Here is a 24,820-nt window from a genome sequence, read left to right as displayed (position 1 = left end):
TTACCCTTTAAAAGGCTCCTTTGTTTGCTTGGAAAATTTCATGTAAAGTTGCATGTGACTGTTTCTGATGCCAGCTAAAGATTAGTTTCCAGGCTTACTGCATCTTTCCTTCATATAGAAGGACAATAAAGTTCAGCTATACCTCTGAGACCCAGAAAATGGAAATGGCACCAGCAACACAAAGACTAAACTGTTAGTGGATTACACATGGAAAAGGGACCATTTGAGAAAATAAAATACAGTGCTCATTTAATGAATTAAAACTGCTCTGGAATAAGGTAAATAGGCTGTTACGGCAGAAAGAGACACTAGACAACAAAATATTTTTCCAATCCCTGTAGAGAATGTTTCACCAACAAAAAGGGAGCAAGAAAAGTTTACCATTTTTCAGTATGTGCAAGAAAAATCCCTTTTCTAAGCCACAGCACAAACCTTTTTTAGGAATCTTATTGGGGACATCCAAGCTTTGTAAGTCCCTCATTTCACTGGACAGCTTTCTTTTCAAGCCAACCCCAGGTAAACTGGAGAGGATAGCTCCCAAAGACTTCTTGTTGTCTTCAAAATAGAGATCCAGAACATGATGGGAAACAGGAGAATCAGTGCTTCTAAATACATCAGATTCTTGGGACGGGGTTTTTGTTAGCCTGAACACAGGATCCTAAAAAAAATTAGGAACAGTTATATACAGCATTACACAATTTTGCTTTGGTTTTGTTTTTGTTTGGTTCTTTTTTAGCTGTATACATCACCAATAGGTCAACGTCCCTACAATGAACAAGGAAGAAAGGTCCATACAAAAATCAGCCAATCTCTATCTGCATAAAACAGGGCCACTTTTCTCCCTATAACTCCTGCCTCTGGAAATTATGTTCCTGTCATACTAAAATCCCAAGTGGAAAAGAAACACCCACAAGTATAATTGACCCCCACATGAAGGCATCACATGTTTTCTGAAGCAAGAGTTTAATTCTCTTATTCTTCTGAGGAAGTACATCCCAACAAGAGATCCAACAGCAATGGAGAAAACGGGCTTATCGTGAAAGTACATGCCTATGTGAGTGCAGACAAAGACAATGTCACACAGATCAGACAGAACCTTGTGTTACTATTGGTACTTTTATGTTGAACACATCTTACTTTACCTTTGAGGACCCAGCAACAGAGCTGTCTTCCACAGCTGACTGTGTGTTAATGCTACTCAGAAATGCGGGTTTCAATCTTGTATAAGATGTTCGACTAGAGAAAGGTGCTGTTAGACTATCATGCACATTTTCAAAGGCTGGGAAAAACATCTCACACATTATCTAGTCAGTTAGAGAGAGGAAAAAAGAAAAAAATAGTAACAATTATGACACAGATATTTATGTTTGCATGAACACAGATACACAAACTTCACAGCTTCTGGAAGCCAAGAAGCTTGCAACAACCAGGACATCTCACATTCCCCAATGCCCACAGGAACCCTGAATGGCTGTCCCTATTACAACTACAGACACATCCCAAAGTGCTCTTCTGGTGCCCACCTCCCTTCCCAAAGACTTCTGCCCCAGGAGCACCTAGGGCAGCACACTGTTGCATCCTTCTCCTGCCTCTGCACGTTTCCACCTTGACCCTCAGATCCCTGCCTCCACAAGTCTTCAGACCATCCTCTCCTATCAAAACCAGTTAAGGAGATGTGTTTAAGCTCTCCTCATGCCCTGCATCCATCTCCTCTATCCTCAAGCAGATTTCTCCCCTAGCTAAAAGCTGTATAGAGCCTGTTTCCTCTCTTACCAGTCCCCACCAAGTGTCTTGCAAATTCCCCATTTCTTTGTATAAGTTGCCTGTATGGATGGTTACAGAGAACCAGACGGCTGATTAACACTAAGTGTGTCTAACTTCCCATAAGGGACAAACTGCTATAGAGACTGCAGTGTTTTTCCAGGACAGAGAAGCACAGTTCCTCCTTCTCAGCCCTCTGCCACTTCACACTAAAAAGTGGTTTTCTGATGGGCACTAAAATTAGCAGCCCTGAGCCTACAAAATCCATATGTACTCAAATCTGGCTGACATACTTCAAATGTAATCTACAAATGGCAGTGGCCAAACCTACAGACTTGCAGTGGAATTCACAAATATACATTCCCCCTGGTTAAGGCAACAACCAAACCCAAGAGGCGCTTTGCACAGCACAGTGTTAATAAGGTTTACTGGAGAACCTACCAAATCAAATTACCCTTTGGCTCTTTACTATCGCTTAAAATAACATGAATTCTACTTGGCTGCAGGAGTAAGAGCAGCATGATGGCCAAGAAGTGGCCAGTAAATGCATTTTTTACCTTTTGGGCTTCTTTCTTCATTGAGCTCCATTCAGGATTTAAGGCAACACAATAGAGAAACTCCTTCAATGCTTCCTCAGTCCTTTCCAATCCAGAAAGAGCTTTTGCTTTCACATAATGACCCTGTTCACACAAACGAAACATACAGATCTAGAGGTCGCTTCTGAAGTGGCAGCAAGATATCAGCAAACAAACTTGGAAGTTCAGCTATTAGCCCCTGAAGAATAAGACACTTTCTGGGTAACAACCTCTTTGACACACGTGTCTGAAGAGTCAGTTCCTTTTACTGAAACATGATCCCCCAGACACCCACTGCTGCATCACATCCTGTCAAATACACCACTCCTTATACAACTTTTCCTTAGCGGGGACCTGATGCAGAATGAAGAGGGGTATTTGTTTCCCCAGGGACCAAGACTGCTACGTATCCCAGCAGGCTTGATACTCCAGTGAACAGTTTCACATACCAGGCCAAACTTAAGTAGGGAAGCTGCATGGGAAAGGCAGTGGCATGAGGCAGGCTGGAGGTGGAAGCTGAGGGAGCAAAAGACACTCTCTCTTCTCCTCACCAGGACAGAGATGATTTTTCACCTCTTTTATTTGGCTGGAGAAGACCAACAACATTATGAATTTAGGCCAATTTACCAATGTTTAACCCAAAACCTTTCAGTTCACCCTACCTCTCCCACATCCTAGAGTAGCACATGGCCAACGGGTATGGCAGTCAATCTGGGGACAAGTCCTACTTTATCCCCACAGATATCAATTTGCAGTTAATATCTGCAACTATTAAAATTACTTCCTTAACAACTAAAACTACGTGTGCATTTCAACATTTGCCTCTTGCTTGTTAGATGGAAATGTGGTCTGCAAGTCCACCTCTGACCCACATGTGTATCTCTAGGCTGTGCTGAAAGTACAATTTCATCAGTATAAGAGATCCGCTGATACACTTCTCTGTTCTTTATACTACTGCCAAAAGATCTGGTATCACACAGCCTTCCTGAGCAGGTACCTCTCTCACACTTTCAATAGTCCTTCAAGATGAGGCTTGTTAAAATCTTTACCTTTCTACTGTTAGGAAGAAGGAGGCTTGTACCAAAAGCAAATAACAAGCACTGGGTAGGACAGTTTAACTAACGTATGTCATTTGGTAACATGAATAAGAAGTCTCAGTACATGCCAGCCTCTCAAGGTGAGATACATTTTCTTCTCCTGACTGCAGTAAGAAGAGAGGTACTATGAGGCCCAACCCTGACCTTCTTAACTTGATGCTTGGAAAGCCTCTGTAAAACCTTTTTAGACAAGTCCTGACATGCCCGACTTGCCTGTCAAGATTACTCCACTGCACTGTGAAGGCTACAAATGCTGTTTGGCCTCATCTTCTGGGGCCACAAGAGCAATTTCCTTATCCAAGGAAAAAGGAGAACTGAGCTGGGCTATCTACAGACAAAATCATAGAATCAGAGACCTAAAGATATCTAAAAATACTTAAAGATCCAACAGCAGAAGTTCAAACCCAGGAACTAGAGGCCCCTATACTTCAGAGAATACTGCTGCCACCTTCCCTTTCCTATTTTCACATGAATTGGAGGGTAAGCTCCAGGCAGGAGGGCATCTGTTTCTATGTGCCACATAAAGTACACCTGAAATTTCTCCCTGCCTCAGAAACTCCAAGGACCTGGTTTTCATAGCAACTGAATATAAACTAACTTGTCTATTGCTGTAATGACTACAGTGGACCCAAGAATTTCACCAGTATCTCACTGAGCCATGACAGTTATTAATAAGCCAAAAGGTATTGATAAGGAACTGGTGCCTGAGCAGCTACTCTCATGATGAGTTTCATTTTATGGTCTTTTTTATTTTTATAGCTACACAGCGCATGTTTCAGCTTATAATCTCTGCCACTGGATGACGCAAGATACAAAACAAAGCAGATGCCCGGGATTCCTGGAGAATGTGGATTCTGGATCAGCACACTTTACATGGAATTTCTCACACACGCAAGTGAAAGGCGTCTGTGACACTGCTGGTTATGTCATGATGACAAATTTCCTTTACAATTAGCATTCTTCAGCGATGTGATTCATGAAATCTCCATTCATCTACAACCAACATGTATCACATTTCCATGGGTTCAAGGAAATACAGAGAAGACACTTCAAGAAAACATCTAAATGTGCATAGTTCATCTTTTTCCCTCTGGAGAGAAAACCAGCCAATGCCACCCAAGATGGATTCCTGACTTAATGAGAAATGGTCCTGGACAGAACACCTTCAGAGACAAGTATCTGACTTGTCAGAAACTAGATGCTTCAGCTTGCACCGCTTTGCTTACCCCATCTACAGAGACCTAGCTGCAGCCCCCCATGCTGAGGGGTTCTTACAACCCCTCCTTTGGCTTTGCAAGGCAGCCACAATCTGCCTAAAATCCTTCCCCAGTTCCCTGTGCTACCCTCTCCAGGTAGCACCCATGGGTTTTATCCGGTCAAACCTGTGCTGCAGTTTTACCACTGATGGGTGAGGGACTGACTGGAGATGTAATACTAGGTGGGGAGTGAGCTGTCAGACACCCAGTCTAGCCTCAGGCAACCAGCAGTTAGGATGAGTACCACGTGCTTCTTCCATTTCTCTCTCATAACATCATTTCTGATGCTTGCTCAGACTGCTCACAATCCAGTGCTCCTTCCTTTCGTTATGAAAAAAATTCCCAACCCTCTTCATGAATCACCACGATGCACACAGGAATTGCAGAGATGTCCTCAGTATTAAAAGGGGGAAAAGAAATAATCGTGAAATACAGCCTGAAGTGCTCCTCAGAAGGACACATTGGCCAGCAGCTTTCAAAGCCACCCACTGCCTGGGGCACACCACCCCACAGGGACCTGCAGAGCCATACTGGGCTGCCAGACCCAATTCTTCTGCCAAGCTGCAGCACTAGCCCTGACAGATCAATGGGCACCAGCACAAAAACCACATCACCACTGAAATCCCACCAGCTGGAGACAGGATAAGGACCTCACAGACTTGTCCTATGAAGAACTTAGCTTTCAGCAGACATTTCCAGTCCTGATAATGCCATGATGTTCTTCCAACAACACCCTCAGCAGCACTGTCCCCACCACAGACAGAAACCTCAAGAACAAGCAGTTTTCATTTTGGTTTTTATGACATGCAGGCACCATACCGCAGGCCAATGGGGTTTGTTTCGGCAGAGGACATCTGCGTCATGAAGAGCTTGCTGGTAGTTTTTCATCAACGTACAGAGTTCTGCTCGCTGTGCTATCAGTGAACACTTGCAAGGAGCTGGAAGACAAAAATGGTTGCAAGGAACTCCATTAAAAGAAGGGTTAGGAGGTGTTAAATACAGTAACCTGATTTCCAGAGTAACCTAAAAAGCATTACTGTGCAATGATTGCATTTATACTCTCCTGTAATGGGAAAAAAGGCAATTCCTTCCTTCTTTGAAACATATTCCTCTCAGCCTGTCAGCAACCTCCACTTTTCATCTAGCAGGACAGACTTCATATTCACACACAGGATGCACCTGCTCTTTCCCTCACCTTGCTTACAGGACACTTCAGAAAGCAAGAAGAAAAAAGCCCCAAATGTTTCTCCCCACAGTGTGGCTTTGCATCAATGAAATCACCAACACAGGACTTTCATTGCATGTTCCTGTAAGCCACTCATTAAGAAAAAAGCATGCAGCCTGCACATTCCATATCCACTTGTGTACCTTTGCCCTCCTCAGGGCAGGTACATGTGATCACACACATTGTCTCAGTACCCATACATTCATGTATAATTCAGTTTGCATAGATTATGAACATCTCAAGCATTATTATCCAGTCCCTTCCTAAGGTCCCAACAACACACTAAAGATGGAGATCTTCCAGCAGAAAATTCCATAGAATTACAAAAAGACCCTTGGCCGATCCGCGTTCAGCTTGTCCATCGGGACCTAGACCCGCAGGTATTTTCTACAGGGCTGCTGTCTAGCCCAGCCCATCCTGTTGCACAGTGTTATTGTGTCCCAGGCACACTTGCCTTTGCTGAAGTAGGCAAGATGGGTCAGCCTATGCTCCAGGTTGTTGGTCAGCCCTGCCCTTCAGCACATCAACCTCCTCTTCCTCCTCCTGTCTGGCATCATGAACAAACTTGCTGACGTGTTCTGCCCGCTCATAAAGGTTGGTAATGAATGGCTGACGCAGTTCAACACCATTACCAACACCTAAGCAATGCTACTAGTAGCCATCCACCCGGCAGCCCTCAAGCCATTAACCACCATCCCATGCCCCTGATGGTCAAACCAGTTGTCCAACCTCCACCCCTACTCCCTCAGCTTGGCCAGGACACTGTGGCAGGCTGTGTCAGCAGCCTTGTAGAAACACACTAAGCCCCAAACAATGCTATGCCTTTGTTGCTAAAGTTATCTCATCTTAGAAGATGTGATTCAGGTGTGATTTACTGTTGTTCACTCTTGACCTTCATGTGCTAGGAAAGGCCTCCAGAGGGTTGGAAGCTCTCTGTCCAGTTATGACAGCTAAGTGCAGTAACCCTTAGCCAAATGTGAGCTAGTTAAAACTGTCATCACTGGGATTAAGGTCTGGGAAGGCTCTGAGGTGTGCTGAGAGACAGCACCGCCTCATTTCTACAGGTCTTAAACTTCATCTCCAAGGTAGCTCTCTCAAGACCTTTCCTCCTTCCTGCGTGTCCCTATGCAGGACTCTTGCCTCCATACCTCTCCTGCTCTCTCCAGCCTGCTCTGCCTTCACCGTTTGCATCTCACTTCAGCACAAGCATCCTGAACACATCCTCAGTAAGAGCACACTGCCCATACAAAGCCTGGGCATACACACACATGTATATCGACACACAGACAAAGCACGTAACTGCTGCAGGTGCCAGTAAGGATTAAGTTCAAGCCCCTGCTAACCAGGAGGAATGGCCTAAGATCATATCTCCATCCTGCCGCCTCCTCCCCTGAGTTGATGCTGGCACTCGTGCAGCAAACCAGGCTCGCGTGGTTGCACAGAGAACCAGAGCAAGCAATCAATTGACTGGAAGCTAATCCAATAAAAACAAATAAATAAAAAGATTTAAGAGGATCAGTTTCCCCTCAACTGGCTCACTGCACTGACACGCAAACACCCAGTGTCAGGACAAGAGATGAGAAGGAAGGAAGCAGCAAGTACTCCTGCCTCTTTTGGCTGCAGCATAGGCTGATGCCAGATACACTAATTGCAGAACGACATACCAAGGGTGATGCTGCCCCACTGGGCACATCACTGGTCCCAGACAGTGATGGCCAGAGACTACACCTAAAATAAGGAGTTCTGCAAAAGCTAGTTCACACTGTGGGGTTTCTGTCATTCTTTTGTTTGGTTGGCTTGTTCTAACTATTACCACGCAGATTTCTGCAGTGAGCCACATTTCTAGCTGATCTCTTAAAAAGACTGCAAGTTAAATGAAACTGAAAACAACCTAACATCTTCAAAAGCAAGCTTTTTAATTTTTTTCTTACTTTTAGAAGATGCTCAAATATTAAATTATTTAATTTAGCTACCATTTAAGCAATCTGTCTTCTGTATTAAATATGAATGCACACTCTGTATTTCCACCATCGTATCTGCTGCAGGAGCCAGGCAGAGTGCTGGGTGGAGTATCTTTTGGCACCAGGGGGAAAAGGAAACAGTGTAAGATTAGGGGGCAAGCAAGCCAGCTTCCTGCTTCTGTTCACTACTGCCTATTTCAGCCATGCTGATGCTACCCAGGGCTTTTCAATACACAGTTCAGCATAGTTCATACATTCAGCAGACCAGAGAGCACAGCTTCACCTGCTCTTCTGGGGGATCTTGTCTTCACTGCAAAAGCTTTAACCAAAAAAAGCCACCATGGTGCACAACGGTGTAGCAGAGGCTGCAAATCCTCTCAAAGCAAAGTTCAAAGGCTCTTTTCCAAAGGCAAAAGAACAAGCTACTGAAAAAAAAACAAAACAACAACCCCAAGGCAAACTAGAAAGATCTGCACATATTCAGGGCTTGTACTTCTTGCTCAGTGAGTCTCAATCAGAAAGCATAAGGTGTGGCCCATCTTAATGAGTAACTGGCAAAGAATGTTTAGTTAACAGAAAGGGGATTTAGGAACAGAAAAACATAAACCAGCTTTGCTAGAGAGCAGTGTTTATGAGACTACTATAACAGGTTTTCTGTAGTGAGATGAAGCAGCCATACAAGATGTCATAGGTGGAGCAGTGTCCATTCAAGCTCACCTGGCTCCCTGACACAGCAGCACAGCCTGAAAGCTCACCAGCTCTGTGCTCAGGCATCCCTTCACCCCTGCCATCCCCCAGCTGCCTGTGGGGCCACCCTAGGATAGTCTGTGGCTGGTCCCAGGGCAAGGCTAGGTGGACTGACACCTCCTACTCTCTATCAGTGGAACTGTGGCACCAGCTGGATGACTCCAATTTACAGTATCTGCAGAAGTATGAAGAAAAATATCCAGCTACAACCTAAATAACTACAGGGTTTCTATAAGCACTATGATATCCTAGAATCAACTAGGTTGGAAAAGACCTTTAACATCACCAAGTCCAACCCTTACCCCAGGACTACCAAGACAACCACTAAACCAAATCACTGAAGGCTTCACTACATAGTTTGTGAACACTCCCAGGGACACCGATTCCACCACTTCACTGGGCAGCCTGTTCCAATACCTGAGCACCTTTTGGTGAAGAAATTGTTCCTAATATCCAGTTTAAACCTCCCCGGGTGCTGCTTGCGGCCATTACCTCTTGTTCCATTGCTTGTGCTGTGAAAAAGAAAATCATGTCACAGAAGGTGGAAGGGGAAGACTCAAAGACATACAGAGTTTGTGAATACTGCTGTATGCTGGCATGCTATAAGAACTGTCAAGTTAATGTGGGGAGAAAGTCACACAGCAGCTGATAGTTTGTTTTAAAATAATGTACCCATTCTTTCTTCTGGAGGTTGGGGGTGGGGGGGAGGGGTGGGAAAAAAGGTATTTCATGAACCAATTTATTATTTCAGGCCAAATTATAAATGAAAAGCATGGAAATTTTACTGTTTCCACAATACCATGTGGTATTTCCTGAATGACATTTCCGGAATCAAGCTCTTCTGGGAGCCTGCAGCTGCACAGCAGAATTTATGCCCTTGTCAGAAGTAGGGATCCACTGCTGAGGCTCCCAGGATCTGTGGCTCCAGGCAGGCAGGACACAGAAGCTTCTTCAGAGCTGCTGGTTCTGGAAGCCTTCTCACGCAGCTCCCTCTCTCCCAGCCATAATCCCAGGGCATCAAACCCCAGCACAGACAGTGCCCAAAACCAAGGGGCTTAGTGGCTCTCTACCTGCTGGACCCTCCTTGGGACCACCACGTATTGCCTACCTTGAGCGTGCTTGCCTGCCAGGATTTTCCGAACTCCTTAACCTTCCCCTCACACCACCACCTCTGCACCCCCCTGCAGGTGTTTGTTAGATTGTGCTGTTACTGCTGCAGAAGCTAACACCCAAAATTACTTTTCCAGATATGCCCAAGCATTCAAGTTGGGGTTTTGTTGGGGTTATTTTTTAAACAAAACACACCCAAAAACCTCTGCTGCTTGAGTCTGTGAGGCTGAGAGGAGAAGAGGACTCCCCAGACTCTCCTTGTGCCAGAAAGGCATTTAGATTCACTAAAAGAACTAGCCACACTGGCCACAGGTGACAATAAATGTTTTACTGTAATAAACTACCCCTGAGGTTTAGTCCAGGAACTTAGCACAGAAAGAACATGCTTAAAGTTGTCAGAACTCCCTAATCCTCCTTATCTGGTGTTTCTTCCTAGAAAAGCATGTTTTATTCAAATCTGTTTCAATCCTAAGCATATTTCTTGGATGCATGAGCAGAACTGAAACAGCATCATCACAAAAGCACCATTGTGTCATGCTAGAAAGAGTCAGTCTACACAGGTTTTCAGGGGAAATGTTCCTTACATTTTAAAGAAACTTCTGCCCCTTGAGAGAGTACGAAAGAAATTTGGCCTATTTTATTATATCACACATTCAGTTATGAACAATTCAGTACTGAAAGCCTTTTCATAAGGTTAAAAAATAAACCTTTATTTACATTTCAGTGGGAAATTAGCAAGATGCAGTAATTAACTGAATAGGAAGCTAGTTTTCTCCTCCAGCCTTCACACAAGTATGACAAGTCCATGCACAGGGGCCGTTTGGTTGGGGGTGTGCCATAGAGGAGACCACTTGATGAAATAATCAGCAGAAGCAGTAAAGACATTTGGGACATTCAAATAAAACCTCATTCCACCCTGAAAATCAGGGTTCACTTTCTAAACTGTTTAAGAGGGGCAATGCACATTATGGCATCTTGCCATCAGCAAGGCCACATTTCCTCACTTTTCAGTCCGCCTTAATTGGATTTCTGGCTGCCCCAATCCCTGGAACCCAAAAAAATCTGGAGAATGACTTTTTACAAGGACATGCAGTAACAGGACAAGGGGGAATGGCTTTAAACTGACAGAGGGGAGATTCAGGTTAAATACAAAGAAAAAATCTTTACTATGAGGGTGATGAGGCACTGGAACAGGTTGGATGCCTCATCCCTGGACGTGTTCAATGCCAGGTTAGACAGGGTTTTGAGTAACCCGGTCTAGGGCAAGGTGTCCAGTGAAGGTGGAACTAGAGATCCTGGAGGTCCCTTCCAACCAAAACCATTCTGTGATTCTGTGGTTAATAACTGACTTTTCTAAAAAAGTAGTGTTTTCTGAATATCATGGCTTTTCATCCCCTGCATTTACATCACTGGCAGCCTTCAGGCAGTGAAGTAGCCAAAGACCCTGGGAAAGCGTGCAAAAGGTTTTAGTGCACAAAGGATACAAGGAAAGATGCCTCAACCCACTCCTGCAGTCAAGCACCCTTCCACTGTTATTACAAAAAAACCACTTGCAAACAGTACTCTGCAGGCAGATATAACACCTATTTTCACCACATGATCAAAGCTGGCAGATACAGAAGAGTAAAAGTTTAGGAGCTCTTGATACATGCCGAAGTGATGAGGACCAGCAGTGCGGGGTACCACCATCCTCTGCTCAGAGCCTGCACCACAAGACAGCAGCTGGCTTGCAAGTGCAAAGACCTTCCTCATGCTGCCCACAGCCAGTGTAATGAGACACATTACCTCCTCTTTGGAGGAGAGATACAGGACATGCTTTGCCTTGCAGCAAGCTCTCTGGTCTGGAGAACACAAGGAGACACAAAGAAACTCCTTGTATCACTACTTCGACTGAAAAAAAACCCTAACACTGGTGACAGATTAGCTGGATTATTCTTAAGAACATACAATTTTAAGACTGAACTAACTTCTCTCCAGGCCTCTGTATTTTGCTGTTCAAAATTCCAGACTTTAAGAACACTTACTTTCCTGTGTGCTGGACAAAATGCTTTAGATTCCAAGCACTTTATTTCAGGCTCAGTAAGTCCTCAGCTGTGAAGCTCCGTACATTATCCAAAGCTGGACTGCTATCACCATTAAGCACAGTTAATCACTACTCCCATCATTACTCAGAAGAAACACTCTAAGGGAAGTTATACTGATACTTGGAAGAAGAGCTGTTACAAAGAAAGTGCAGCTAACTTTGCACGCTCATTTTCATGTTGTACATACAGCCTCACGAGGCAGAAGCATGCCAGACTGATTACATTAACCCACGGTTTAGTTTGCATTTCCACAACCACAAAACCAATGATAATCTTCTTTACAAACCCATTAAGTAATGAATGGCATAGTACAGCCAAAATCCTCAACTCAAGAATGTCTCAGTTTAGAGCTAAGTGTAACATATTAGATCATTGCTCCCTCCCATCCAAATCCTACCTTGCAGTGCTTTGCTAGATGCATTCTACTCTTTCCAGATGAATGAATCAACATCTCCTCCCTGTATTTTAAGTACCCACCCTATATTTTAGACATGTGTACTGCTTCAGGTGATATATCCCAAGTCTACCTGTGGCTGCTCAGCACTAGTATAATAAAATCATTTAGTATGCAAGTGTGACTCTTTTTCAGTGCTTACTAGTTCTCCCACCATTTAATTTGGGGTTCAGTTAAGGCTTCAATCAGAACTGAAGCATCCTCTCAAACAGCAGGTACAGAGACTGTTCCGAAGCATAATGCTGACAGAGAGAAGTACAAAGACATAACCAGCAAGACAAGACAAAACAGCTCAAGAGGTCAACCCCTGCCCGATCTCCAAAGCACGCAATGAAAGGCCCTGACCACCCCTAGAAACAGGGAGCTATGCTAGGTGCACATGAACCTGTGATTCAGTAAGACCCCAAAGGCATGTTGCTGTGCTTCTCAGCCAGATGGGACCAGCTAAGTAGATCTGCCATGATCATAGTTAACAAGATCAACCTGCAGCCAGATACCGTAACATAATGACTTTACCAGTGATAACCTAGTTGCCTTTTTTTTTCTACCAGTTACTCTTCAGGTCTCTATAACCTTCCCTTTTTCAAGGTAAAGCTTATTTCAGCCCAGAATTTCTGACTCTGCAAGTTGAAAAAGGACCTTCTTGTTTCTCAGTTATTAACTCACTGCTTCCGTCTCAAAATAGAGCTGATCACTTCATATATTTGTAAAAGCAAAAAGGAGTGGTGCAGTATCCTACTAAGATTGGGAAGCGCAAGTCGGTTCTATAAATGTCTTCTTCCAAAGGCAAAAGACATCCTGTTATACTTTCTCACAGCTAAAGAACATGCTGTTTGAAGAGACTTCAGAAATTCTTCAACTTTCTGCTATGCAGACATAGTTCTTTTTTCTAGGATTGCTGAAGTAGTTCAACTATTTATAGGAAACTACATCCATGTTACATACAGTGGGGGGTTAATGCTTAAATACCCTATCTCAAGTGGTACATAGCTAAATTACATAAGCAATGCTAACTACTTAACCCTCCCCCCAAAGACTGCCTACAGGACAACATGACGCCTCTTCCCCTGCATGCCTGTGATGGGTAAGCCTCCTGTCCCCATGGCTCTAGTCTGGCAGCCCTGCAAAGCCTCTGCCTTCAGCAGACCCTCTGAGAGAAGGCAAAACTTCCACAGATCCAGCTACAGGATGTGAGCTTTCAAACACAAGCTCTTTCCTAATCAGTAGTATGAGCTCCTGCTCCAAAGTACTTGACATGTTTCCAGTGGTATTGTATATGAAGTATTTACTACTGTTTTTCAAGCACTACCTCAGTAAAAAAACACAAACGAATAAAAACCCAAACAAACAAAATCCAGACAAAAAGAACAAATGGGGAGGAATGGACACAAGTCTGCAAAATACTTTTAACTTAAAAATAATCCTCAGAATATTGCAAGTCTCCCAGTAATGCCGACTTCTACTTTTACACATTTTTCTGCTCATGTAAAACAGAACAAAGAGGTTTTGGAGACAGCCTTTAAGCAGATTACAAGAGGCGATTTCTACAGAGGGATGGGAAAGTTCCTTTTTTTAGCACAAATCCTCTAAGCAGCAAGCATCTATTTTTTTCATAGCATGTAATTTCATAAAGACCACCTCTCAGTCTTCACTTGGAAGTCACACTTTCCTTGAGGAGCTACAAAATTAAATATTCTTCAGATAAATGGTTAAAATAACAGAACCATTTACTGTTCTAGCAGTTACGACACCTGCCTACCACGGCTTTATTTTTCTCTTATGGCTGGTACAACATCAAAGACTTACATCTTTACTACCAGAAACCGGAAAGTGTTCCCAAGACCCTGTGAGGAAGGAAGGGTCTATCAACCTTTTTTACCAAATCAGAAAAATACAACTGACCTCATCTTCTAATAGCAATCTTCTTGACATCCTGTATAAAAAAAAGTCACAAAGTGTTGCCCAGAGAAGCTGTGGCTGCCCCATCCCTGGCAGTGTTCAAGGCCAGGTTAGATGGGGCCTTGAGCAACCTGGTCTAGCAGAAGGTGTCCTGGGCCATGGCTGGGGCGTTGGAACTGGATGAGCTTTAGGGCCCTTTCCAATCCAAACCATTCTGTGGTTCTATAATAATTCAGATATACAGGTGCATGTGGATGCTCTCAAGTGGTTTTCTTTGAAAAACAAAACTTCAGTCCAAGCACACTTCTAAGGAGTCCAAGTCCTTAGAAAACAGCAGCATAATTAATAAAATGGAAGGTCAAGGAATGCAGCAAGACACACTTATTTTCTGTGTGTAACGCTGGTAGTTAGTTGGGTTTTCTTTGCTTTGGGTGATTGGGGTTATTTTTTACCTGTTAGAGTTAGCAATATAGAGGGGACATAGAAGGGAAGGAAAAGCCAAAGATACACATCAACTACTCACCCACCTAGCCAGTACACCAAGAGTTGTGTAACTGAATTTGTTTCCAAGAACACCAAGACATATAAACCAGAGGAGACAGGATACGACAAGAAGGCCACTACAGTTTGCACATACACTACACTGAGGTCAACATCCCACCTGCTACCTGAGCAAAGCAGTGTCTACATGCTCAGGAGCACAGAGGCAGGACCAAGCTCCCCACCATGCAAACTGAATGCTTGGCATGGGAAAGCAATGGGGGTATGGTGAGCCTGAGCAGGTGAATTCCTAGCACATGACCCAAAACAGCCCAGTGAGCAAGCTGGGGGGCAGGAACCAGCATGACAGTGTTGATAGAGGCTCAGTCTGCTTGAGAACAAGTTTATTTTGGCCTGAGACCTCAGATGCTCTCTTTATGGCTCTATTCTACAACCTTCTGACCTGCCCTACCTCCTTAAATTGTTTTGAAGAGAGAATTTGGAAGGCACCAGGTAAGTTTCTGTTAATCGCTTCACAACTAAATTAATGCTGAGTGGCCACACTAAGCTTTCTTTTGGATCAGGCCAATTTATGGTGAACATTCACTGGGATGAGAGGGGAGAAACCCTTCTTCAAGGTCTGGCCAAGAGACACATCCCCCTCTTTCCATCAAATCTCAGGAAAGCACCTGTATTTTGTTTCTAGCAATACCACAAACACCACTTCATGGGCTGGGGGTCAGCATGCAGCCCTTTATCGAAGGAGGTGAGAGATGGAGCATCTCCCTTGCCTGTCCTCCAGCATGCTATCTGACACTACATCAGGCTTCGTATAAACTTGTCTCCTCTCCTTGGCCTTTCCTGCACCATCCTTTATCCACTGGAAACAGAGATACAGGTAGAGGATTTTGCAGTAAAAGCCCACCTTTGCATGCGTATCTATGCTTAACTTCACTATGGTTTTAAAACTCTGATGTAACTGAGCTTTACCTCCTACATGCTTACAGTGAACCCTTTGGGGAGGGAAATTAAAATGCTGGGCAATATGAGCAGCTACATGCATCAGCTACCCCCTATTCTAGGAGAACTTATTTCTGCTCAGAAAGAGCCCATCACACCAGAAGTAAACACAACCACTCCAAGGGACTGCTGTGGCTTTCAATGCTCTCCAGAGACAGCAGTGCTTCTCAGACTTGGCAGACTTTGCAGCGGTGGGTAATTACACACCAGAGCTAACATGCCTCATGCAGAAGTGGGGCATCCTGGCACGCTGCTGTCCAGATACAATGTATGCCGCTTTGTTGGGAGCCAGACATGATTGCACAGCAGGCAAGTGAACACCTGCTTTATGGTGCTGCAGAAACCAGGGCATGGCTATCACTCCCCATCCAAAGCAGCTCTTTAGGGGTTAGGGCCTGGTAGGCACATAGCCCTTCCCAGTAAGGCTGCAGGCTTGAGAGACCACCCAAGACCTATACCTGCTGACACAGCTCAGGAACCAGCGCCATCACAAAACGGCAGCAGCAACAGCAAGAGGACTGCATGGCTGGGCTTTTTACCTCTGGGCAGGCATCTTCAGCCTTATTTACAAGAAAGGCAGAGGATGCTAATAGGCTTGGTACAAAGGGCACAAAGAAATATTGGCTGAAGGCATGATCTGCTGCCACCCAAGCCCTCCTACACTCTGTGTGTGTTTGCCCATAAGCACACCCTCACCCCCAGGAAAGCTGGGTCTCCAGAGTGGTATAGCATTAACTTTAAAACCAGCAGACCAGCACAAAGTGTACAATGTGCTCCTGTTCGGACAGCATAAGACAATATTTTTTGATAAATAATGTTCCCCAAGACTGAACATTGTTGTTGTGCTCCCACCCCTGCCACAATAAACCCTTTAGCTGTACAAAGTTATGCATGGTACTTGGAAAAAGCCCTATTTACCGTCTTCCCAATGAAGGAACAGCCACACACTCCTAAAAGCGCACCCACGTTAATTTGTCACTGAAATCTAGCTTCCTTCAGTTTCAGGCACACAGCCTTCAGGGGTCTGTAAGCCTGGAGCCACAAAAGACACTGTACTCCTCCCTGGCACAGTCCCTCTAGAAAGTGTCTCCATCAGAGAACAGGTGAGAGGAAAAGTGGCACACAAAGCTGCAGAACCTAAAAAAAAAGCCCCCAACCCAAACAAAAAAACAACACCGCATGCATATATAATAATTCAGTTTAATTGACCTAAGAGTTCATATACTCAGTAGACCAGTTAGGAGATTAGGGATGGCAGAGAGGAAGCCCACCTCACACTCCAGCTCTCTAAATTTCAGGGAAACAACCCTGAGAGCAAGATCTGGACAATACTTGACATTATGATGACTGAGCAGCATAAAGCTTGGCAGAAAGAGCGATCCAGCTGGAAACAAGCACTTCCTTTCAAGCAGCCTGACATGTGCTTGCTTTGAAGCTGTGGTAATTAGATACCTTGCAATAACGAGGGATCCATTCCAATATCTATGGCAGTGAAACAGACAATGACTTTGTTTAAAACAGCAGAGACCACTAAGCTGTGGACATCTCAAATGGACTAGAAGGACCACATAGTAAAACTGATTTTGTTAAAAAGAACAACAACAACAAAAAAACCCTACACAACCACACTTGAATCCATAGCAGACTATGAGAGCTAACACAGAAGCAGCAGTGGTACTGCAGATCTGATAAAAGACAAAAGATGAACATAGCTAAGAGTAAGCTTCTGCAGGACTAACTAGTTCAACTGGCAAAAGTTGGCAACCTGAAGGCATGCAGACCTCTTCTAAGAGGCATGCAGACCTCTTCTAAGACCTGAAATAAGGGAGCAGATATTCCAGACTGTGCTGGAAGTGTACTAGCTACATGACAGGCACCTTTTACAGCTTGCACTTGAAGCACCTCAAGAAGTAAAATGCAAATCAGAAGACAAAGTTTCAGTCAGAATAAGGAAGTGATCAGTAACTGGAAAACCAGCACCCATATCACACAAAGCCAGTTGTTGCAGATGGAGCAGCAAAGCACTCCATAACAAACACCAGTAAAAAAAACCCAGTGAACTGTGTGTCCTGCCAAGAAGCCTGGAATTTTTTTACCTAACTTTATACAGCAATTGTATAATCAATGTACTCATGTGTCTTCAGTCTCTAAGAAAGAAATTCAAAAGATACCCATGCCCTTGACTCTGAGCAGTAATACATAAGCACGTGGAGGTTAAAAAAAGCACTTATTTTCTAACACACTGAAGCCCTAAATACCTTACAGTGGCTCACAAGCATTTCAAGTTGCCCATATGCTAACACTTAAGAAATACTGAATGGCTAGAAAACATGTTTTTCTTCCTTACCACCCCCCCCCCCCCCCCCGCTCCTTATTTACTGCAATACTTGGCTGGGAAGCAAGAAGGCAAGGCCAGCAAGCCAAAAGGCAGTACCTGATGAGCACGTGTTAAGAATTTCAGAACACGTAGTTCAGACAGCAGGTCAAGCTGTGAGAAATGGCATCAGCACACACAGAACAGGAAAACAAGGTGAAAGGCTGGGGGGTGGGCTGCCCATCAGCAACTGGAATTTGGATCCACTGCTGGGAAGTTACATCTCAGTCTATGGTTTTAGGATTTCGAGAGCTAGTGAGATACCTGCTATTGTTTTCAATTAGAATTTAAAAAAAAAATCTTATTAAGCAATTTTAGAGTCACTGGCAGTTTATGACAAGATTCCCAGCATACTTGGGAAATCACAGAAAGTGCTTGGGAAAGACAGAAACCAGTACACTGTGAGTTATCTCAAGACCCCGATGCACAGCAGCCAGGGATGGAGGTACATGCTCCAAGGACAGGAAAAGGAAGGACAGGCTGTGCGAGAACACTAAGCAACATACACTCTTCACTCTCACCGCATGCAGGCACAGCAAGAAGCACATACAGTTCTCTAAAAATCATGTCAAGCACTTATTTAATTGACAAGAAGCTATCTTCCCAGGAGAGAGATCCTGAACCCAAAACATTATGAGGCTCCCACAACTGAAAACCCACTGTATTCACCACTGACCTACATCAAGCCTCCCCCCTCCCTCTGCTTCACCTTCCTTCTTGGGCTCTCCATCGTGTCCTACTTTAATAGAGATTACTTCAGCTAAACCACATAACAGTTTTACAGGGACAGTCAGCTAACTGAAAACTTGTCACATCTAGCTGGAAAAGTGGAATAAACAGCAGAAGTAATGGTTTCTGCAGCCAGCATTAGCTATGCTATCCCAAATTCTTCTCTGATGTCTATCACACAACCACAGCAAAAAATGGAAGCAAATCAGGGGCTGGGGTAACTGTGTGGTTTTTTTTCCACAGCAGCCAGAAAAATAATAAAACTCAGCGCCATTTATCCCTAGCTGTAAAAACTAGGAACAAGGATAGCAATTTTACTCCAAGTAGGGAAGGAGCCCTTCCACAGAAGAGGGGCCGTTTTCTTCACATTTGTCCTCTGAACAGATTTACCCACAGGATTTCACCTCTGCTAAAGCGACCAAGGCTTTCTGCCCCTTCCTCCTCAATTAAACCAGACATCTATCATTCTCAAGGCTGGAGGAGTGGCAGATCCCGGGGGATTTACTGAGATCCTGGCTCTTCCCAGCTCTAGGCGTTTCAGATACTCATGGTGTGGTACCACCCCCACCGCTTGCAGAGCAAACAAGCCAGGAGCACGCACATACACACACAACCATTACTATAACGCTACAACCGAGCGAGCAGGATCCACCTACTACTCAGCGCAGAGGCTGAAAACAACCCAGTTTTGACGAACTAAGCCTGCCATCGGTCTGGCAGAGGAGGCAGGCGGGCAGTGCCATTTTTATTCAAACCCAAGCTCTTCAGAGAACACGCTGCACACAGAAATACTACATGCCTATAAAGAGGTTACCCTCAAAAGGGGGGCGAACGATCTCTGCAAGTCAAAGTGCAGGTTTACCTCTCGACTATTTCTGCACAGGGTAAGACAAAGGAAATTCTCTCAGCCTTTGTACTCACTAATATTTTCTTAAGTGTTTTCAAAGGCAACGTTGTACCGAAGATGCAAGCGCACGTAAGTGAATGATCGCGATCCACACACTAATTTCTTCCAGGAGCCCACAGTGGTGGTTAACACAACCGTTCCTGCGCACCCTTTACTAAAAGATGTGTTTCCCCGCAAATAGGAAAGCGGGTTTTCTAGAAATACTGCATAATGAGTCATCGACTGCAAGCAGCTCAACGCCAGGCACCTTCTGAGCAAGGGCAGAAATAACAGTGGAACAAAAATAGCCATTCACTGGGGAAAGGGGGGAGGAAGACCCACTGGGAGGGTTCATTCTCTAAACTTCCCCCCGGTGCCCTCTCCCACCATTCACTATAAATCACACACAAACACACACCCCGCCCGGCTGTTGCGGGTGAAGAGGGACCTCGCCCCCTTCCTCTCCTCCTCCCCCCGGCGGGCGCTCACCCATCTCCAGAGCCTGGTTGTACTTCTCCAGCGCAGCCGGCAGCTCCTGGCGCTCCCGCAGCGCGTCGCCCTCGGCGCGGAGCCGCCGCGCCCGGCTCTCGGCTCCGAACCACTTGTGCAGCAGGTTACCCAGCACCACGTTGACCCGCGGGCAGGCAGCCCCGGCGGAGGATGGCGGCGAGGAGCCGGAGGTCGTCTCTCCAGGGCGGCGCGGGCGGTGGCAGCGGCCGCAGTCGCCGGGCTCGGCGCAGCGGCGGCAGTGGGTGTGCCCGCAGTGCAGGGTCACCGGCTCGCACAGCAGCCTTCGGCACAGCGGGCAGGCGAACAGCTCCGGGGGGCGGCAGCACGCCGGGTCTCCCAGCCCTTCGCTCTCCGCCCCGCCGGTGCCGCCGCCGCCGCTCCCCCACGGCGGGAGGTGCAGCTCCTTGTCGCGGATGCTGAGGGCGAAGCTCTCGGTCAGCTCCCGCAGCTCCTCGGGCCGCAGCCGCGCCAGCCTCGCCGCCGCGCCGTAGGCGTCCAGCGCCTCGGCCATGCGGCCGGCCCGCGCCAGGGCATCGGCGCGGCGGAGGCACAGGCCCCGCTCGGGCTGCGGCAGCCCCGCCAGCTCCGAACCGTAGATCTCGGCCGCCAGCTCGAAGTTGCCGCCGCGGAAGGCCTCCTCCGCCACCTGCAGCATCTCGGCGCACGGTCCCCCCGCCGCGGACCTGGCTCCGGTCGCAGACCCGGTCCCGGCGGCGGGGGGCAGCGCGCAGGGCCCCGGGCCCAGCTCCATGCCCGCGCGGCGCCGCCGGCCCCGGGCCGCCCTACTCCATGCCGGACCCGCGGCGCTGCCGACTCCGGCTCCTTCCTGGGAGGGGACGGCGACGGAAGGGAGGGAGGAGGGGGCGGGTCACATCGCTGCAGCAGGGGGGCGGCTCCCGGGAGTGGGGGACGGGGATGGCGGTGGGAGGGGAAGGGGGAAAGACCAAAGGGGCGGGGGTCGGCCCGCACCGCCCCTCGGGCCCGGCTCCCGGCTTATGTAAGGGGCGGTCGGTTGTGTAAGCCTCTTCTGATCGCCCTCCCCCGGGGCGGCGGCGCCGCTGAGGGTGCGGGAGGCGGTTGCCTCCCCCCGTCGCTCCCGACCCGCCCGGCGGCAGCTACCGCCGCCAGGTGCTGGTGCCGCACGTGCCTGCCCGCCGCCGGCCGCCCCGCCCGCACGTGTGCCCGGCCCACTGTCGGCGGCGGCGGCTCCCGGCGGGAGTGTGTGTGTGTGTGGGGGGGGGGGGGATGTGTTCTGCTGTGCGGCTCCTGCTGGGCTCAGCCTTTTCCTTCCCCTTTCCTGGTGCCTGGGTTTAGCCGCCTCCTCGTCGGGACTGCCAGACGACCCCCCCTCCCCTCCTTCGCCCCGCTGCCGGCTTTCGCCACCACCACCTCCCGGTACCGGGGCTCCCCCTCCGTGTGACACGGGGTGGGTCGGGGCGTGCTGTCGGGTATTGTTTGGTTGTGTTTATCCGGCCCCCCAGAAGGCGAGCACGTGTTGCCTCTTACATAGAAAAATAATAAAACTCCAAAAAATAAATACAGTAATAAAATTTCCCAAACCCCACAACTCTCGTAGGGAAAAAATAAAAAAACAACATCCCTTTTCTGTAAGCGGCAGCCTTGCCAGCTCAGCTTGGGATCCGCAAGTCGTGCTGAGCGCTGGCTTGTGCGTCGGCAGCAGCAATAAAGATAATGCAGCTGGAAGTTAGTTAATCATGCGTGAGTCAGAGAGGAATCCAACTCGCTCCGCAGGAATAACAGGAGTGAAAAAAAAGAAGTAGGCAAGGTTTATTTTAGACACAGCTGTAAACAAGCCGTTCGTTCGGAGGAGTGGAGAGTCTGCCAGTCTGACGAGGAGTACCCATTTCCAGCTGCTTTTCGAATTGCAGTTGGACAGTGGAGGGTATTTTGGTCTTTGCCGCTCTCCTGCTAGGCCTTAAGTCCCCAAATAATGGCCTTTTAGCCCACATTGGGAAAATCTAATTCCTTGACTATTGTGCCAATTGGTCTTTTAGTATGAAATTGCATGAATTTTCTTAATAGTATGAAATTGACTTAACTTGCTTAACATGTATACAGTTTACATCCTATACTGCACAGTCATGCCTAAGTAATCATCAGTATTGATGAGCCTGGGCTCATGGAAGGACATTGTTTCTCAGAACCCCAAAGCCATCCACAAAGGATAAACAATACCCCTGGACTATTGAGGTAGCATCAGCACCTCAGCCCTCTGACACCTCAGTGAACACCCCCTTTCCCCCCAGTCAGGCATCATATTCAAGAAACTGTAGCAAGACCAGATCCAGGAATGGCTAGATCAATAACAAATCAGGCAGATGATGTCGTGATATCATAGAATCACAGAATGGTTTGGGTTGGAAGGGACTTCAAATCTCATCTCATTGCAACACCCTGCCATAGGCCAGGTCATTCAAAACCCCATCCAAGAAGTATAGGTGTTTTGCAAAACAGCTATGTGTTGTTCTAGCACTTACCCGTTTCGCACTGTTAATGTTTCTAAGTTGTGGCTCTTTGAGCAGTGTCCCCCGGTCCAACACTTGCACCACCCTCCTTGACTCAAGTTTTCTGTTCAGAAGCTGACCTTAGCATCATATCACCTTTTCATCATTCTCTCTCTTGACATTTTCACTTGGAATTAGGATGGAATTGAATCCCACTGCTGTTTTATCAAGCTCACATAGGGACACAATTCATAGCATAGTGGACAGAAGCAGTGTGGCCAGTTCTGCTCTGCCATAATGGAGGACAAGCACAGGGTCTGGACATGTGATGGAAATGCAGACTCACTGCTTGAGCCACCCCCCGCAGCGTTACACTCTGGTTTCTGGGACTCTGGCAAGGAGGGGCAGCATTGCTGCTGATTGCTCCCATCCCACTCCCCTGGCCATTAGGCTCTTTGGCTGGAACTTCCCAGCAATTTCTCCTCTCCTGTGGGAGGAAGGAGTAGGTAAGTCCATCCTGCCATGACACTTTTTCACACGTGTCTTGGGATTGCTGCATGATGATCCTTTGCCTCCAGTCGTCCCTTCTGATGGGGACTTGGAGAGCACTGGCTCAGGCAGTGGTATTAAAACCCTCCATTTGCTGCTGCACTTGTGTCGTGCCATACCGTGCCAGCATGCTGGGAGGGCTGCATTCCTTTCCTCATCAACACTTAGCAGGTGTTTCTGGAAGAACCTACTGCAAAGTGAGAGTGCTACCTTATTTAGCATCATGATCAATAGCCTCTTGGCATGCAGCCTTTATTTTTTCCCAAGACATCTATTTGCAAGGGAACAAAATTACCTCACTGCTGTTCAAACTGACTCAGTGCCATCTTCTTCCTGTGTACAGAATTGCTTGCACCGGCATCTGAGCACACCTGCATCACTCTTCTCCTCAATGCTTATTTCAGGGGCTATGTTCTTTTGCAAGTCTTCTTGCTCCAGAACATGGTCCATTTGTACGTCTGGCCATGGCATTACTCTGACCTTGTATCTACTCTTCCTCTGTCTGAGCAGCAATGCCACTCTGATACAGCTCCCTTTTGCAACATTGATAAGAATCCACCAAGCCATGGATCTTGGATGGATGATGAAAATGTGGACTTGCAACTTGAGCCACCACGAAGTGTTAATACTTTACAGGAAAAACTATAGCCTAAGAAACAAGGGAAAGAAACTGAAGTAAAATTATTAATTACCTATACTTCAAAAGCTCATACTTGTTACTTAAATTATCAGTAGTATGGATGCCTCAACAAACGTGATATAGAGGAGACTTCTGCCAAGAAGTCCCAAGTGCCCCGTGATGTGGTGGTGTGGCTTATGGCTTCTTGTTGGACAAACTAAGAGCAACTTACTGTGACAGTCACAAGCACAATGGATTTTTCATAAAGGACCTGAAAACTCACTGAAACACCACAGTTGATTTATAATTTTTATTTGAAGAAAAGCTGTTGGTAAAGGATTGAAGCATATGATTGAAATGCTGCCTACTGCAGGAGATGAAAGGCCTCCCCTTGTAAACCATAGAAAAACTTCTGCTGGCTTCATCATTTTAAATGCCCACAAAACTTGTCACCCCAAATTAGGCGCTATGTGGCAGGTTGTTAGAGGTGATCCCAGTTAGCAGTATTATTTTCCTGTTAACAGTATGCTTCCACTTAGGAATGGTCTCATCATGCTCACTCAAGCAACATGGAGAAGTCCATCCACTTTCTAAGGGAAGAGTTAGAAGTGCTTACTCCACTGAGCCACTTCAGGGTTGATGTGAGGTTTTCTTTAAGTTTGTAGCCTAATTTTCAACTTCTTCCCCAGGCCCATCTTTCCCAGGGTTTTCCCCAGGGCAGAATTTTACTTGAAGTTTGAAGGGAAAAGCAGGAGATGAAGCAACTTTTCAATGACAGCATTTACATATTTGGAGGGCATTTTTAATTCTGCTAACACTTTTCTATTCCAAAGTAGTTTGAAGTGTTAAACTCCCGTTCATTTTGATGATTTTCCCCCTTGTGGAGGAAATCTGTCTTTTATTGCTTCAGAACAAGGTAATTAGGCTGTAATCAGTGCACAGGCAAACATACGTGCAACACTAAAATGTTACAGAGGCTGCAAAGTCAAAGACACAAAATGTAGGATACAGCATAATTA

The 24,820-nt window shown here is 46.3% G+C and overlaps 1 protein-coding gene across 1 annotated transcript in view; it reads right to left on the bottom strand.

Annotated features, from left to right (window-relative positions):
- Positions 1-20,919, bottom strand: part of LONRF2 (LON peptidase N-terminal domain and ring finger 2) — a 34,737-nt gene extending 13,818 nt beyond the window's left edge. The window contains exons 1-5 of the mRNA XM_034074453.1: positions 20,148-20,919; positions 5,509-5,627; positions 2,319-2,441; positions 1,143-1,304; positions 433-658 (exon numbers count right to left, since the gene is read on the bottom strand). Of these exons, the coding sequence (XP_033930344.1) occupies positions 433-658; positions 1,143-1,304; positions 2,319-2,441; positions 5,509-5,627; positions 20,148-20,919 (1,402 nt within the window). The remainder of the gene's footprint in view (positions 1-432; positions 659-1,142; positions 1,305-2,318; positions 2,442-5,508; positions 5,628-20,147) is intronic.
- Positions 20,920-24,820: the final 3,901 nt, after the last annotated feature.

The sequence above is a fragment of the Melopsittacus undulatus genome, chromosome 2 (genome assembly GCF_012275295.1).
Source record: "Melopsittacus undulatus isolate bMelUnd1 chromosome 2, bMelUnd1.mat.Z, whole genome shotgun sequence".
Lineage (NCBI taxonomy): Eukaryota > Metazoa > Chordata > Aves > Psittaciformes > Psittaculidae > Melopsittacus > Melopsittacus undulatus.
This window is presented reverse-complemented; position numbering and strand designations above follow the sequence as displayed.